At 38.3% G+C, this 16,772-nt stretch overlaps 1 protein-coding gene across 1 annotated transcript in view; it reads right to left on the reverse strand.

Annotated features, from left to right (window-relative positions):
* The window catches only part of LOC150088530 (protein jagged-1b-like), a 329,274-nt gene that overhangs the window by 151,754 nt on the left and 160,748 nt on the right, over positions 1-16,772 (reverse strand). The window contains exon 2 of the mRNA XM_090370220.1: positions 10,359-10,413. Within this exon, the coding sequence (XP_090226346.1) occupies positions 10,359-10,413 (55 nt within the window). The remainder of the gene's footprint in view (positions 1-10,358; positions 10,414-16,772) is intronic.

The following is a 16,772-nucleotide window of genomic DNA, read 5'->3' on the forward strand; positions in this document are numbered from 1 at the left end:
CATTTAAACAAACAAATCTCCGTTTCTCTGTACCCTTTCAGAAGGTTCAAGATGTTAATCAAACGATGTCTCCAAGTCTGTACAATAATCAAGATAGGAAAACACCTAAGCATTGCTTCCTATAATGGATAATCGCTCTTTGTATCTACTATACAAGGAGTAAAACAACAGCGCCTCGAAGTCACTTACTAGGCCTTTTCTTCCTAAGTACAGAGTGGGAAGCCAACCTTTAGCCGCCTATTGCTTTTCTACCTGCTGTAAGTTTTTTTTAACATGCACAAGTTCCTGTGCACTAACAATCATAGGTCTTCTAGTTAGATGTACAGGTAAATATTTGTATATGTATAAAATGTATAGATCCATAATATAGTCATAGATTTATACAAAAATAAATAAACGTAGCAAAGTTCGTATCAGTGGCCGAACTCCAAGTCTTAAGACTCCATCTGTGCTGTTCAGAGAACTTCGTATCACATGATATAGTTACTTTTACTTTACTTTTCAATTACTTTTCAGTGTTAATTGTCTTGAAGATGCTGCTACCCAAGTGGTACATAACTCTAGCATGACTGATACAGGACTTCGCATTTTCCAGTGTTAAACGTGAGCTGCCATTTCTCAGCTTATCCAGTAATTTATCGAAACCTTATTTGAATTAGTATGCCCTGATATTGTCATTAAACACCCTGCCCACTTTTATATAATCAGCAACCTTAGATATTAAACTTGGAAAAGAGCTATATGAATATCGTTAATAAGTACACAGGACAGGAAGTGGGGGAGCTATGCTCTTAGTTAAGAACCACATAGAACTAAGACAGTACAACCAGTCGACGGAGGTGGTAGTGCAATTTTGAGTCAGTTTCATGTGACATAAGAACTGGGAAAACAAAATTGAGGTTAGGAGTGTGATATAAGCCAAATGATGAGCATAACGAGCAAATTTATGGGTCGCTCATTCACACATTAGCAAGACTTTTCTGGATTTATTGGACGACTATATTCTATACCAACATATTAGAGAGGCACCAAGAGAAAGCAATACTCTTGATCTGATTATTAGCAGTGATTCTTTTTGCATTAACAATCTGGAAATGGCAAAGAAAAGGGATTTTGCTTTCGTAAAGGTGACTACAGTGGTCTCAGACATTTTTAAAATCTAGTTATTAGGATCAAATGATGCTGTTATCAGCAATGAATTCTAAATAGATAGCATTTAGAGAAATAATCGTAGAATTTACTAGGCTTTTTGTACCTACCACCTAAAAGATACTGTTCATGGTTTAGACTTAAATGGATGCCGTATGATCTGATGAGACTAGTGGTAGAGAAGAAAAATGCATGGGATTCTTATAAATTATCACGGGACACAGAAACCTCTAGTAGATATAAACTAGTGTACAATCAGGACACAAAATGGGTTATGCAAGCTAAAGCAGATTAGGAGAAGAGTCCCTCGACCTCGTGGACAAACGGAAACAGGCAAAGTTGGTCGACTTTGAACGGTACCGGCAGCTAAACCGAGAAGTCCGACAAAGAATGACAGCAGAAAGAGAAGCATACTGGAACCAAGTGGCAGACGATCTTGAAGTGGCGGCATCCAAGAACGAGTACCGCACTCTCTACCGCACCCTCAGATGTCTGAGTGGAAAGACCAAATTGACTAGTGATAACATCAAGAATGCTGATGGGACCTTCGTGCGATCACCATCCGAACGCCTGCAACGGTGGAGTGAATTCTTCAAAGCTTTGTATAATCACGACCCACCTCAGGGACCGCCAGCAACAGCACTCTCGATCGACCCCCCCCCCTGAGGTCTCCATGGTCGATGTTGAGCCTACAGTAGAAGAAGTGAAAGCAGCCATACAATCCCTGAAGAATGGCAGGGCACCAGGAGTGGACCAAGTCACCACAGAAGCGATCAAAGCCGGGAGAGATGTACTGCTTCGCCGACTACACTCACTCCTCAAAACCATCTGGTGCACTGAACAAATTCCGCTAACATGGAGGAAAGCCATTATCGTACCGATCCACAAGAAAGGTGATAACCGGGACTGCAAGAACTACCGTGGCATCAGCCTCCTTTCCATCATCGGAAAGGTCTTTATGAAGATCATCCAGTCAAGACTGCAAAAACATCGCGAGCAAACCAGTCGAGAAGAACAGGCAGGATTTAGACCCGGGCGAGGATGCTGTGATCAAATCTTTGCCATTCGTCAGCTGATGGAGGAGAGGATCCGGTGTGGACAGCGAACCGTCATTGTGTTCATTGACTTTAAGTCTGCTTTCGACTGTGTCCACCGGCCTGCCTTACGGAAACTACTAGAGGTTGAACATGTACCTCGAAAAGTCATCACACTCCTCCAAACTGCATACAACGGTTTAACCAGCCAAGTGCGCATCCAGAACGATTTATCTGAGGAATTCCAAACTGGAGTCCGCCAAGGGGATGTAGCCTCCCCGTTGCTTTTCAACATCGTGGTCGACGCCATTATGAGGCAAGCATTCAGAAACAGACAGGGCATACAATATGACAAGGATCACTATGTGACTGACCTGATGTTTGCTGATGATAGTGCTATCCTTGCCGGTAACGACGCTGAAGCCACGGACATCCTCTACGACATTGCCCGCATTGCCCGGCCATACGGTTTGAAGATCAATGCTGGTAAGACAAAGGCCCTGACAACAGATGGGTCGCAAGCCACCATCTATCTCGAAGGCGTCCAGATCGAGCAAGTGCAGGACTTTAAATACCTTGGGTCGCTGGTCCAGGAGAAGAAAGTTGCATCCACCATGGAAATCCACAGCAGAATTGGACAGGCGGCCACTGCGTTCGCCTCGCTCAAATGGTGTCCGTGGAAGAGGACCAACATTTCCACAAAGACTAAAATCCGACTCTTCCGGACTTTGATCCTGCCCATTCTTCTTTACGGATCGGAAACATGGATTTGTCTCAAGTAAGATTTGAACAAACTTGAGGTATTCCAAATGCGATGCCTGCGGCAGATCTTGGGCATCTCTCTTCGCGACCGCATCACTAATGATACTATCCGCGCCAGATGCCAACAGCAACCAACCATTGCCGATCAAATCCAGAAGCGAATGCTTAGATGGTTTGGCCACGTATGTAGAATGGGCATGAACAGAATACCATCCACACTCCTTTGGAGACAACGACCCACCCAATGGAGCATCCAACGGACCGCGCCTAGGAAAACGTGGGCCAAGCAAGTGGAAAATGACTTGAAGAGCCGACGTCTCGACCTTAACCAGGCCAGGACTGACGCCATGGATCGTAAGGTATGGAAGAACATCACAGAGCAAGTCCGAAACCCTGCGGCACCTACAGCAGCATACTGGTTGCGTGGCCAACCGCCTCCCCCAGCTGCCAGCTAAGGACCAAAGAAGAAGAAGGAGAAGAGTCTTGTAAAGAATAACAAGAAAAGTGGCAAAGACTTCTATACGTATGCAAACACTAGAAGGTGGAGGAGTTACTAGAAGGAAAGGAATGAATAAGATTTATCCTCCAAATATGAATGGTATAACAGTTGACGATCCTGCTCAAATTTCTGACAAAGTGAATAGACAGTATGCATCTATGTTCACACATGAGGAATTTTTTAGGAATGAGATTGCCAGAAGTACATAAAATTGCAGGGGACTAAATGATATTGTGATAACTGAGAAGAACATGGAAGATAAATTGTTGAAGCTAAACGTTAAGCTACCTGAAGTGGATGGGATGTATCCAATTACAGTAACAGTGGCAGGAAAAGAGGCGAGCAAACGTTTAGCTTAATTATGAGAGCATCCTTAGATTCAGAGGAGTTATCTACGGACTGGAGATCTGCGAATGTTTTCCCTATTTCACAAAGAGTTATCAAAGGGTGATTGAGTAATTACAGACCTGAAATTACTCATATCACCCTTTGTAATTACAGACCTGTTTCAAGGTTCAGTAATTACAGACTTCTGTTTCAAGGAAAATAATGGAGTTGCTGGTTTAAAGAGGTAATGCAGGACCATCTACACAGGGATGCAGTTATACTGCAGTCACAGCTTGGATTTTTAAGAGGAATTTTGCCTGACTAATCCTATTGGATATTATGATGCAGTAGCAAAGGAACTGGATGCTAAAAATTATTTTGTTGTCATTAACTAAGATATTAGAAAAGCTATTGATACTGTTCAATATATAAAAGATTGATCTACAAACTGGGGACAAGTTACTGCTATAGAGAAAGGAATTAGTAGAGGCATATGATGCAAGAAAGCAGGAAGGGCGCCTCCGTAGCCAGGTGGGAAGGAGCAGCAGTGCATAGCACACGGTTCTTGATTAGACTGGGGTTCGAGCCCGTCACCACCAAATACGGAGGATGCGGAAAGGGTCAGGGAATGACCACCGCATATCCCGGATCAATATGGCCTAGTTGCTAATGCTCCTAAAAAAAAAAAAACAAATAACAACAAATAACAATAGCAAGAAAGCAAGCTTATGCAGCATCAGCCAAAAAAAAACCCACTTCCACTTCACCCCTCCGTTCGTTCGAAATACCTGTCCAGCTGAGCCTTAAATTTATTTAGGCTATCAACTTCCACGACAAGGGATGGAAGTCTGTTCCACCAACCAACTACCCGCTGGCTAAAGGCAAATTTCCGCACGTCTGTCCTACATCTGTCTTTCCTCAATTTGAATTTATGCCCTCTCGGGTGATTATTCTGAGCAAGAGGAAGAATCCCATCAGCATTGAGCATGCTCAAACCATTCAAGGCTTTATACACCTCTATCAGATCACCTCGCTGGTGCCTAGTCTCCAGACACTGTAATTTGCAAAACTTAAGCCTTTCTTCGTAAGAGTACCCCTTTGTTCCATTCACTAATCTTGTTGTCCTTCTCTGTACTCGTTCCAGCAGCTCTACATCCTTCTTTAAATGAGACCTCCAAACCTGTATACAGTACTCAAGGTGTGGCCTGACCATTGCCTTATACAAGGGAATAATCACCTCCTTATCCCTGCTAGAAAACTTCCTGTATAACATTGACAAGACACCATGAGCTACTCTTGCAGCCCGTCTGCACTGCTCAGAGAACTTCATATCTGCCTGCACAACCACCCACAGGTCCCTTTCACTCTCTACCACTGTCAGTGTAGTACCACACAGTTGATACGTTGCTCTGGGGTTGCTGTTTCCCATGTGTAGTACTTTACATTTGTCAATGTTAAACTTCATTTGCCACCTCTCAGCCCATCTGCTCAACCTTTCCAGATCCTGTTGCAGCAGCATAGTGTCAGTAGTGTCCTTGACAACTCTGCCAACCTTTATCGTCTGCAAACTTGGACATTAAGCTTGATATACAATCATCAATATCATTTATAAATACAGAAAACAATAATGGACCCAACACTGAACCCTGAGGGACTCCACTAATAACATTAGTCCACGATGAGCGCTGTCCATTGATTACCACTCTCTGTCTTCTCCCCTCAACCACCCCTTTATCCATAGCAGCAATTTACCTCCAATGCCACACTGCTCCAATTTATGCAGCAGTCTTCCATGTGAAACAGTATCAAAAGCCTTTCTAAGATCCAAGTATATAATATCAAAGTTATTCCCTGCATCCAGTTCTTTTGTGACTGCATCATAGTATCCAATCAAATTGGTCAGGCAAGACTTCCCCTTTACAAAACCATGCTGTGTCCGAGCTATAACTGAAGTCTTGCCTAGATGATCCTGCAGTGCTTCTTTAACCAGTGCCTCCATTAATTTTCCTGGAACAGAAGTTAAACTCACAGGCCTATAATTACTTGTGTCGGCCTTTGATCCTCCTTTGTGAATTGGTATCACATTTGCACATCTCCAGTCTGTGGGTACCTCCCCTGAGTCTAAGGAAGCTCTCATAATTATGGCTAAGGGTTTTCTTACTTCCTTTTCTGCCTCCTTTAATATAACTGGATAGATCCAGTTATATTAAAGTTAGACACAATCTAGTTAGACATGATCGCCCCTTAACAAAGCATGTTGCAATCTCTTGTAATTCCATTTCTGTTCGAATGATCCTGTATTACATTCTTAACTGGATTTAATACAGAAACTTATGTAGGTTTGCAGCTGCTCGTCTCACCGCTCTCGCGGTACCGCAGTGGTTATAATCACGGTTTTTTTTTCGCACCAGCGAGAAACACCTGAGAGCGAACCCGTCAATCACACACGAGGAAATTTTTATGGGATTTTTTTACATCGTGACTGGTTAGCTAGTCTCACGGGAGGGTTTCCCATGGGTTTTGCTCTCCCGGAAACTCGGGATTTTAGTCCAGAAAACCGACTGAAGAATACACACAATTTCAGGAACATTATACTGACGCCTTATAGCCTTAGTTGCGTTGGCGGTTAACAAACACACATAACAGTGCTGCACTCAGCTCATATGTACCTTTGAGCATATTATAACGAGAGCAGCTTTGGGTCCAAAGCTGCTCTTGTTATAATATCTGTAAGTAGAGGAAAGCAAACACCTAGTTTGATTTCCTCTTTTGCTGCTTCTTTCAGTATAATTGAATAGTCCATTCTATATATTGTGCTCCAGGTATGAAATAAGATGCTCATAACAAAATCTGCTTTCGTTACTGCACAATATTAATATTTGTTATGTTGTTTTTGCAGCTTTATTTTCTTTTTCTTTTTCTTTTTTTTTTTTTTTGTCTCTCTCACGGCTGGTACAGTGGTTATGATTATTGTGCTTTACAGCATGTGGAAAAGGCCTTGGTTTGACTTGGTTTGAATCTGGCCTAGACGGAAGTAATTTTTATGGATGTTTCCATCTAGAAAAACAGGAAAATCATCAAAAAAATACAAGCAATCTACAGACATTATATACTGACGCCTCATGCCCTTAACTGTCGGCGCTAATTATAAGCACACAACCAGCATTTATTTGAGAAGGAGAACTCTTTATTGCATACAAAACGCACACGCCGTACATAATATCCTTCACGGCTACAAGCCAGGGGTTTACAGTAAAGGCTAATACAAGGTTACAAAGGCTAAAAGAATATTACAGTAAAGGCTAATACAATGTAATAAACAAGGATGAGATAGGAGAAAAAAAAACAATATTATTACTAATTATACAAGTGTAGGAAAGCAAACGAAAAATTTACCTATGAACATATATACACAACAGCATGTTATCATGTTAAATTATTCTCCAGGGAGCAGTTCTTTTACAGTGCTGGAGTCAGCTGAGCAGGCGCAGAAAGTTGTAACACTGTAGTGATGGATCCATGGCAGTGATGGACAGGTCCTTGGGAGCAGGTTCTAATGTCCTGTGACGTGGTCCTAAGAAGGAAGTGGATGGAGTAAGTTCTGCCTGTATTTTTTATCCAATTCGAACTTGTAGAGGTCGCCATCCAAGGAGTATATGTACTCCTTGGATTATTAGTGACTGCCATTTCGGCTTATTGAAACCCTTTGTGAGTGGATCAGCATCAAGATTATTATATTCGCACCCGTAATGATTCTTTTATTTTCTTGAGAAAATAAGGTTTATATTAAGTAGAAGAGCTGTATTAACGTGGAGGTGTGAAAGTGACCACATTCAAGCACCAGTTTATTTGGGAGGGGCGGAAAAATTAATAATATCGAGACCTTTTCATATAATAAGGCGGGTCACATTTTATTGTTTGCATCCAGTCGCGTAGACGTTTTGACATAACCCTGCTCACAAGTATTTATAGAATTGCGACTGTTCTAACAAATAGACTTTACTGTCTGATGCCCAGGAAGCATAGTAATAACTGCAGAGCCTATTAACTACATTTATGATCAAATGCCAGAGCTTCTTTAACACTTGACAGATGAGTTGATGGCTTTTTTTTTTAACTAGATATGAAATGACGGAAGTCTAACATTCCAGCTACCATCTGAGCGTGATGTAATCTCATTAGGGCCTTGCACGTGTTCTCTGTCTTTCCAAACACCATCTTAAGAACTGTGTGCACCTGTTAAATACATATTGGCGTGTCCGGAAATGGGGACCTCTGAAGAAGAACTGGAATGCACTATTATTAACTAACTGCTTATCGGTTTGAAGAAGCTGGTGAAAGAACAGAATGAAGCGTTCTGTTACCAGTATATGTGCTAATTAATTCTGATTTTGAAAAGAACACCCGGAACCTAAGAAGAATTTAAAAAATAAATAAATATAGCGATATTGGATGCCGTGTGTATTTTACACGAAAGTATTAAACAAAATGTAGTGGCGGCGAAAGTCTTCGAAAAATATTTCTCTTGTGAATGATATGCGTCTCTTAAATGCTTTTTTTTCCCCTTTTTTTTTTGTCAAACTCTTCAAATATCATACGTTATTTGACAAAATCTCAGAGCTTACTTCTGAAATATTTGTGGTATATTTTTAGCGCATCTCTGAAAAATATCCTGCGAACCACGGTAGTCAAGTAAGCACAGGCTACATACATATCGTTCTCTCTCTCTCTCTCTCTCTCTCTCTCTCTCTCTCTCTCTCTCTCTCTCTCTCTCTCTCTCTCTCACGCAAAGCAGAGCACTTTTTTTTTTTTTTAAGTTAGATATTCTCTTTTACTTTCTGGCAATCTATTCCCACACTTTTTCCTAGAATCTCTCAATTAAGGTTGAAACAACACTTTATTACTCGGTATTCTCTACAAATATCCTTTCTTGTTTGCATTTTCAACTTCCTCTGGCTGTTTTTTCTTAGACAAATATTTCTGTGGTGGAAATTTTGTGTTATTTTGTGTAATGGAAAAAATTAAGACTATCAGGACAAATCTTCACCATCTTGAGACAATCTAATTCAGTACTGCATCTGGCGCCTCCGTAGCCAGGTGGGCAGGAGCAGCAGTGCGTAGCACACACTTCTTGATTAGACTGGGGGTCGAGCCCGTGACCACCAAATACGGAGGATGCGGAAAAGTCAGGGAATGACCACCGCATATCCCCGGAGCAATATGGCCTTAGTTGCTAATGCTCCTAAAAAACAAACAAACAAATACTGCATCTAACTCAGTCCTGTTACGAAACTAATACAGGTGATGGAATCACTGTAAGAACAAAAGTAAATTATAGTATAGGAGTCAAACCACTTTGATTTCTTTTGTATTTTACTGATTGCTATCAATGCTGTTCATTCAGTTTTCAATTCTCTCTTTTGTAATTAAACATTTCTGTTATGTTATCATGGTAGTACGAACTTGGGTTTACCTCAATCCTGAACCGTATACTGATTGGGCAGTTTATTAAGTATATCCGCTATTATTAAAGGAATCGACCGCTCCGCCGGATCACTATCTGTATCACGTACTACACAGTATAAAGCGGTGGTCAAATAACGAAGAGAGCGCGCAGTTCAATTAGAAAATGGGCCAACAACCTAAGTGATTTTGAGTGCGGTATAACATCGGTACCAGACTTGTCAGTGCAAGTATCACGGCCACTACTGCTCTGCTAGGGTTATTGTGCAACAATATCTAGAATTATAGATGTACCAAGGATAGTCCAGCAACCGGAAAACATCCAGCTAGTAATAGTTCTGTGGCTGGAGACAGTATGTTGATGCGAGAGGCCAACGGAGGGTGAAATGAATCGTGCAGTCTAATAGCCACAATCGGTTAAAAGACAGCGCAGCACAACAGTGGTGTGCAAATGGGTACATTGAAACCCACAATGCAACGAATCCTATCGCAGATGGGGTGGATGGTGGAGCGCTGCATTCTCGTACCGCAACGTAGCGGACGACCCCACTAAGTTCCATGCTTGTCAACTAAAAATGCGCGGCTACGGTTAGATTGGGCACAGGGTATATCCGACACTAGACCTTTTAGTAGTGAAAAACGGTCATCTGATCCGACGAATCTCGGTTCCGTTGTTCCATGCTGACATCAGGACAAGGATATAACAACAGCAGGAGCAGCATGAATCAATGGACTCATCATGCTAGGTGTCAACACTGCAGGCTAGTGGAAGTGTGACGGTGTGGGAAATGTTTTTGTGGTACACATTACACACCCTTGATACCGATTGATCAACGTCTGAATGCTACAGCTTGCCTGAACATTGTATCCGACCAGTGCATCCCATCTTGTTCACAGCTTATCTGCCTAGTATTGGTTATTTCCTGCAGGATAAGGTGCCATACTACAAGGCACGGATCGTTCCACGAGCGTATGCCATACTTCACTAGCCTGCTCAGTCACCAAATCTCAATTAGATTAAGCATTTTAGTCTATAAATTTTTTATAAATGTTAGTGATAAGCAGTGGCTAAATATGAACATATAATTATCTAAATTAAAAAAGTAAGTTAATGGCAAACTTACATGGGCTTGTGTGATTGTTATGATTGGCGGCATCCAGGAGAAGGGTAAAAGACCTCTGTAAGACAGAAAAAAATATCAATTAATTTTTTTACGATATCAGAAGACAGATTTTCAGAACATAGATTAAATTTTAATATAAAATTTTAATTAAATACTATAAAAATTTACAGCTTAAAATTTTTAATATTATAAAACTTAATTCTCCGTTATTATTGTAGATAATTGCAAGTCGATAAAAAAAATAGTGTTTATTGTTGAATGAAAAATCAAGAAGCATTTTTATTCAATAAAAAATGCTTCTTGATTCGCAATAAATGCTAATTTAGAAAGATTAATAAATACTGTATACACTGGATGGTTTTTAAAATACGAAGCAACCTAGTTTTTTCTGTTTGGGTGTGCTTTCCTCTTTGATTACAGCGCTTAAGAATTCATTGTCAATTAAGAACTCTTTATCAGATCAATAAACAATATGCCCAATAACACTGACTATTCCTAGTCTGCACATTGAAATGGGCATAGAAACGTGGTTCTAAATTATCGTATTCAGTTTCGATGATAATCTCGGGGCCTGATAATGTTATCATAACTTTATTCATCCTTAACTTCACGCCCGATTTCTTATATATTTTGTTACTAGTGTCAAGATTAACTTTAGTTCTGCTTGATTTTCGAAGGAATGCCAATTGTTGTCGTGATGATCCTTTAAATTACACTTGATTGCAACAAGAGCTTTTCTTTCTTTCTTTTTTTTTTAGCTTCCCCGAAATTTCAAAAATGTGGTATTTAATCGTATACATCATGACCATTTCAACGTAAACTCCCGGTTATCGGCTGTGGATGACAAATAAATTTTCTCAGATAATTCGAAAAACAAAAGAAAAACTGTGACAAAATAAAAATCAAAGTTTGTCTTTATAAGTATAATTACAGCGTAATTATGCGAAGGTTTGATACAAATCGGCAAAGTTGACACTTCAGCACCTTTTTCGTGAAAAAGCAACAAGAAAGAACAACCCTTTACCATTTTAACATGATGGAATCACGCAGATTCCAAAAAAAAAAAAAAAAAAAAAAAAAAGGAAATATGATTTAGCTAGTAGGCACAAAGCAGAGGGCGATTTCTGAGAAATTTAAGGGGCTGCCTACAGGAACATTACAAAACATAAACAAATATAACCTGTAATGTAACAAATATGGCGTCATATAGACGCATTAATCTGCCTGCGGATAATCGAGTGTATTAGCATATTTAAAGATTTATTCTGGGCCTATAAGTAGATGTTCGTATTAATTCTTTTATATATTCATTTTATTCGAAGAATATGCACTTTATACGTATTAACCTTTATATTCATGTATGCTGTTTAGCTGCTTCAGTTCATTTTATCTTAGATCTTAGTCGTCGAAACCTGGTATTTCATGTGGTTTGCTTAGTCGTGAGCATAGCAGTAACGGGTCCAGTAGCCACGGAACAAAGTTCTGTTGCATCCCTTAGTTTTCCAGCCTGTTAATGGAAACTAGCCTCGAATATGTGGAGATCTCGCTCTCACATTACATTTGTAATTTTGTTTTATTTTCCGATGAATTTTTCCTTCGTGAAACGTATTTTGTTCTCTGAACTCGCAAAACTTTTCGTGATTTTCACTATAAGAAACCCCGCGTTTCAGGAAGAACAAAACACACAACCCTCACCTGACTGATTCTTCCACAGGTCTTTTCTAGACGAGAAAAGAACCCCGATCGTCTTAACTATGCTGTCTGTGATAGTGAATCTTTAAAATATCTTTCTTATTCTATATAATTTTCAGTGACTCTGTCCCGATTTGCTGGCCTCTGATATACATGAAATACATTTCTGTTTCATAATTCGTTATATTCCATCTTCGCGTTTAGATAAATATGATCAGCATTATTTATTTATTTATGTTCTTATGACTACGGAAAAAAGTGGAATAAAATAGCTGTGAAATCTAAAGTGATTAAGGTAAAGTAGAAATCTAACGAAAATTCTTTGTGATTTTAGTTAATATGCTTATTTATTTGTGTTTTCGTGGTTTGTACGCGAACTTCAAATCTATTAACGCTCATGTTGAAGTGTGACGGGTAATAGTTTGACAACAGTATTAACATTGTTGCAAGCCGCTGGAATGTCTACTTAGGACAAGACCGTTATTTGTATACCTTATTCACCAGCTGCCAACGACGTAGCGCATTCTGTACACTGTCACAACTCAGACAAGTATCATCAGAACATAACGAAGAGGTGATGTTATATATAGTAACATTCATGGGGAAAATGAACAACCCAACATCTCTCAGCTGGTTCCCACAGCTATCAAGTAACACTACGATTCTATAAATGTTTCTCTATATGCTCGCAGTTTATTCTATCGTCGCTAATTGGTTAATGTTGCAATTATTTTAATATTTAGGTTATCAGTTTCCATTATAAGTTTTTCAAGTTAGAGCCAAAATTAATCTGTACATTGATACTATTTACTCAAGTCGTCTATTTTTCGTCATTGAATAACCCCAAAAATAACATTTTAGTCTTTGCTTTTCGCCAACTGTTATTAAACTACGTGCACATAAAAAATTCTGATAAATATTCTTCGTTTCCCAGATATAAATTAAATAAAAGCTTTTGTTTTGCATAATTTCTTTAATTATGCACAGTAAAAGCCGAGTTAACCGGCATCTATGGGATGAAAGGGCGTGAATTTTCCGGTGGGTTGAGCGTTACTTATAGATACTTACACCATAAGAGTGTAATGCTCAGTCAAATGTGCTTTTATGTCATATGTTGTTGAAAATGAACAAAATGAATTACGATTTTCAGCTTTTTTCTAGAAACTACGTTTTCACCAACTTTTATGTTCTTAGAATAGGGGAGGAAGTAACAGAAAGTTGCAACCTTCAGGTTTTTTTTTTTTTTTATAACCATAAGGGATGGTTGGGTTATAGATAATGACGATCAAATATGCCCGGGTAACCGATATTTTAATAACTGCGGCTGGACCGATTTAAGCGTCTCTGGTATCACAATTGATGTACTGTAAATACTGTATTTTCCAACTTAAAAAAAAAAAATTCAAATTTTTTAATATAAATTGTTACCATGTCAGACATTATTATTTAATTAATTTTTGTGATGTTTAAACCGTTCAACTCTTCGTTTTTAAGCGCGTTAGAATCTATGCTTACAGCGCCTATTTCTTGTACTCCGTTCCTGTGTCTGTCCACCCGTCCGTTTGCATGTAGTAACTCTTAATGGATGGATTTGCATAAAATTTTATGTTTGGTCTTTTTAAAAAAAATTGTCGAGCTATCCCAAATTTGATTAAAATCTAACCAGTAGAAATCTGTAAATTTTTATTTCTTTGTCCTCCTTTCCTCATGTATTAGTTCGGTTATTACATGAGGATGGAGGATGTCAGTGGATGGAGTTAGGTGAAATTTTATATTTAGGTCTGTTAGACAAAAATTCTTTTAAATCAGACCAACATAAATACGGAAATTACTTATTTTTTGCATACATATCACATAGACTATCCATATATCGTTGTATGGTGGATGTGGTGCAATATGGTGGATGTGCAGAAACGAAATGCTTTCGGTTCGCGCGTAAAGGGCGATGCTTTTTGCTCTTTTTTTTTTATAAATCATGTGTCATTGCTATTTACTAACGTGCCTGAAGTGTAACGCACTGCATCCTTTAACTAACTTATTTGATCCATGATTTTTAAAACGTGCCGGATGCATGAGCTGTCCAGATCTTAGAACCTGGGGTAACGTGCGTAGCTACCAGTACTCATGTCACGAGTTCGAGCCTTTTAGGCTTCCCAAAAAATGTGCAGAACCATTCCAATAAATTTCCCAGTACTACATAAATACTCTACACCCAGTTCATTTTTAGTTAATAAATCTGTTTTGTGTGAATTGTTATGTAACCGAGATAGCATCGATAACGCTCTGTATAATAATTTCATCTTTTCAAATACCAACAAATCATGGAGCCTGGTAAGATGTGAGAATTTTTTTATATTGGTTGATAATTCTCGATCTCAACTATGGGTAGATATTATATTGGTAGGCAATTCTTGATCTTAATTATGGATTCGTAATTCTCGAGTATAATCTTTTGTAGAGTGCTCTCATTTCGGAGAATATTTAGAGAATGTTTTAATTTCAGAGAATATTCTCTACCCACTTCGCTAAATGGCCTCCGTAGCCGAGTCATCATCACGAGTTTAAAAAAGTGCAGGCACTTTGAGTGACTGCAGTTCAAGCTTGCCTGACTACTAAATAGGATATAATGTTGTTCTATTCTTGTGTGAATTCTTCTACCTTTATGTCGTCGTACCTGAGTATATACAGAAAATTTATTTATTTTACATGATATAGAAGAATTCATTGCTTTTATTGGATATACTGTAAACAGTTTATTAAATTCATTATTCTAAGAGTTTATGGGAGTTTATTCTAAGAGTATATGCTGCATAATATTCTACTTCTTTTCAGATTCCATCTCCGTAAAACTGAATGGCCTTTTGTGTATTTAATCGCCTCCGTCCTTAGTCTTAATTTTACTCTGCCAAGGATTATACAGTATTTTAAATCTTTGTTGATTAATATTTATTATTCTATATTAACTGTTTGCAGCTTTATTTAATATCAATATACGTGCCTTTTTAAAATCTTTCTTAAAGTACACGTTCATCGGACTTAAGTGTATTTTGTAAAATTGTTCTAAACGTACGAGAATATATATAAAATATTTTTTTAAAAAGTAAATAGTTGCCTTTTAATTTTGTAATTTAGTCAGAAAAATGGTGATATATCCCTCTTACTACGTTGATCATCTCAGACTTCTAAACTTCTTGGATTAATCAAGCGTTCTTCCTCTATTTTCAAGAGTGACAAAGTTATAATTCTTCTCTACAAGCAGCTTATACTTTCCATTTTTGATTATTTTTATATTATTTAGTTCCCACAACAAGAATATCTTTCTCACAGACTTGAGAGAATTCAAATGAAATTCATTAAATTCTTATTCTATCGAAATATCATTGCCTTTCACCGTCGAAATTATGGAGCTCTTTGTGGTCGCTTCAGAATCGTTCCTCTTCGCTCTAGACAACAACTCCATGGGTCTCTTTGTCTACAATATCATAAACTCTGTTATCGATTCTTCATCTCATGTTGAACAAATACCTTTCACTATACCCTGTTTGAATTCTCGTTATAAAATTAATTTCTCACTGCCTGTTCCTCGTACTCATCATTTACTTAGTAGTCCTCTGTTTCGTTTGCTTCAGTATTGAATAATTACAACATTGATTTTACACTTAATTCATCTATGTATAAGAATTTTCTCCTTACTCTGTTTTCTTAATCTAAATTTTGTATATATTTTAATGCTAGTTTTGTATTGATTATTACTGTTTTGCATTTTCTGTAACTCTTAGCATTCTCGCCGTTATTTAGGGTCTGTGTGCGAAAAGTCTGTACATATAAATAAATATCCACTAGGACAAAAAGTAGACTGTAAACGTGTTCTGGTTATCGCCTGCCGAGGTGTTATCAAATAATTCTGCTCCCTCACTCATTGGCAATCCCAGAATTGTCTGTGTTTGTGGGAGGATAAAGCAATGTTTCTCCTCCTCGAAAAAAAAAAAAAAAAAAATGGTCCTGTGATTCCGAATGTTGCAGCTCCCCAACTTTGAAGGTTACTTCGAACTATGCAACAGTTTTTCGTGCAGTTCTCTCTAAGATTTCTCTGAATTGGAATGGGAAGATATCCGGAGGAAAGAGATTTTCTAATTGTCCTTCGCTGAATTAAATGAAGAGATTAAGAAATGTGTTGACATGAAAAATTATTACGTCATGTAATGGAAAATTTCAGCACATATTACAATGCTGAGCGAATAACTTCGAACTATGCAACAGTTTTTCGTGCAGTTCTCTCTAAGATTTCTCTGAATTGGAATGGGAAGATATCCGGAGGAAAGAGATTTTCTAATTGTCCTTCGCTGAATTAAATGAAGAGATTAAGAAATGTGTTGACATGAAAAATTATGTCATGCAATGGAAAATTTCAGCACATATTACAATGCTGAGTGAATAACGAGGGAGCGCATTTAAACGACTTAGTTTTTAAAGACTAAAACTGCATTATTTATACTGTTTAAATAATTTTTAATGCTAAGTTATGCTAATTTGTTTAACTGATGTAAAATAAAAGCCACTAGTTCGGAGCACCGCACATTTTGCTTAGATATACAGTCGAAGCTCTATATAACGACTTCGTATGGGGAATAGGAAAAACGATCGTTATATCGATCGTTCATAAAATCAGCAACAAAACAAGAAAAATCTTGAACATTTAATGTGATTCTACTAATACAATAT

The sequence above is a fragment of the Mastigoproctus giganteus genome, chromosome 3, assembly GCF_048544385.1.
Source record: "Mastigoproctus giganteus isolate SK-2022 chromosome 3, ASM4854438v1, whole genome shotgun sequence".
In the NCBI taxonomy this organism is placed as follows: Eukaryota; Metazoa; Arthropoda; class Arachnida; order Uropygi; family Thelyphonidae; genus Mastigoproctus; species Mastigoproctus giganteus.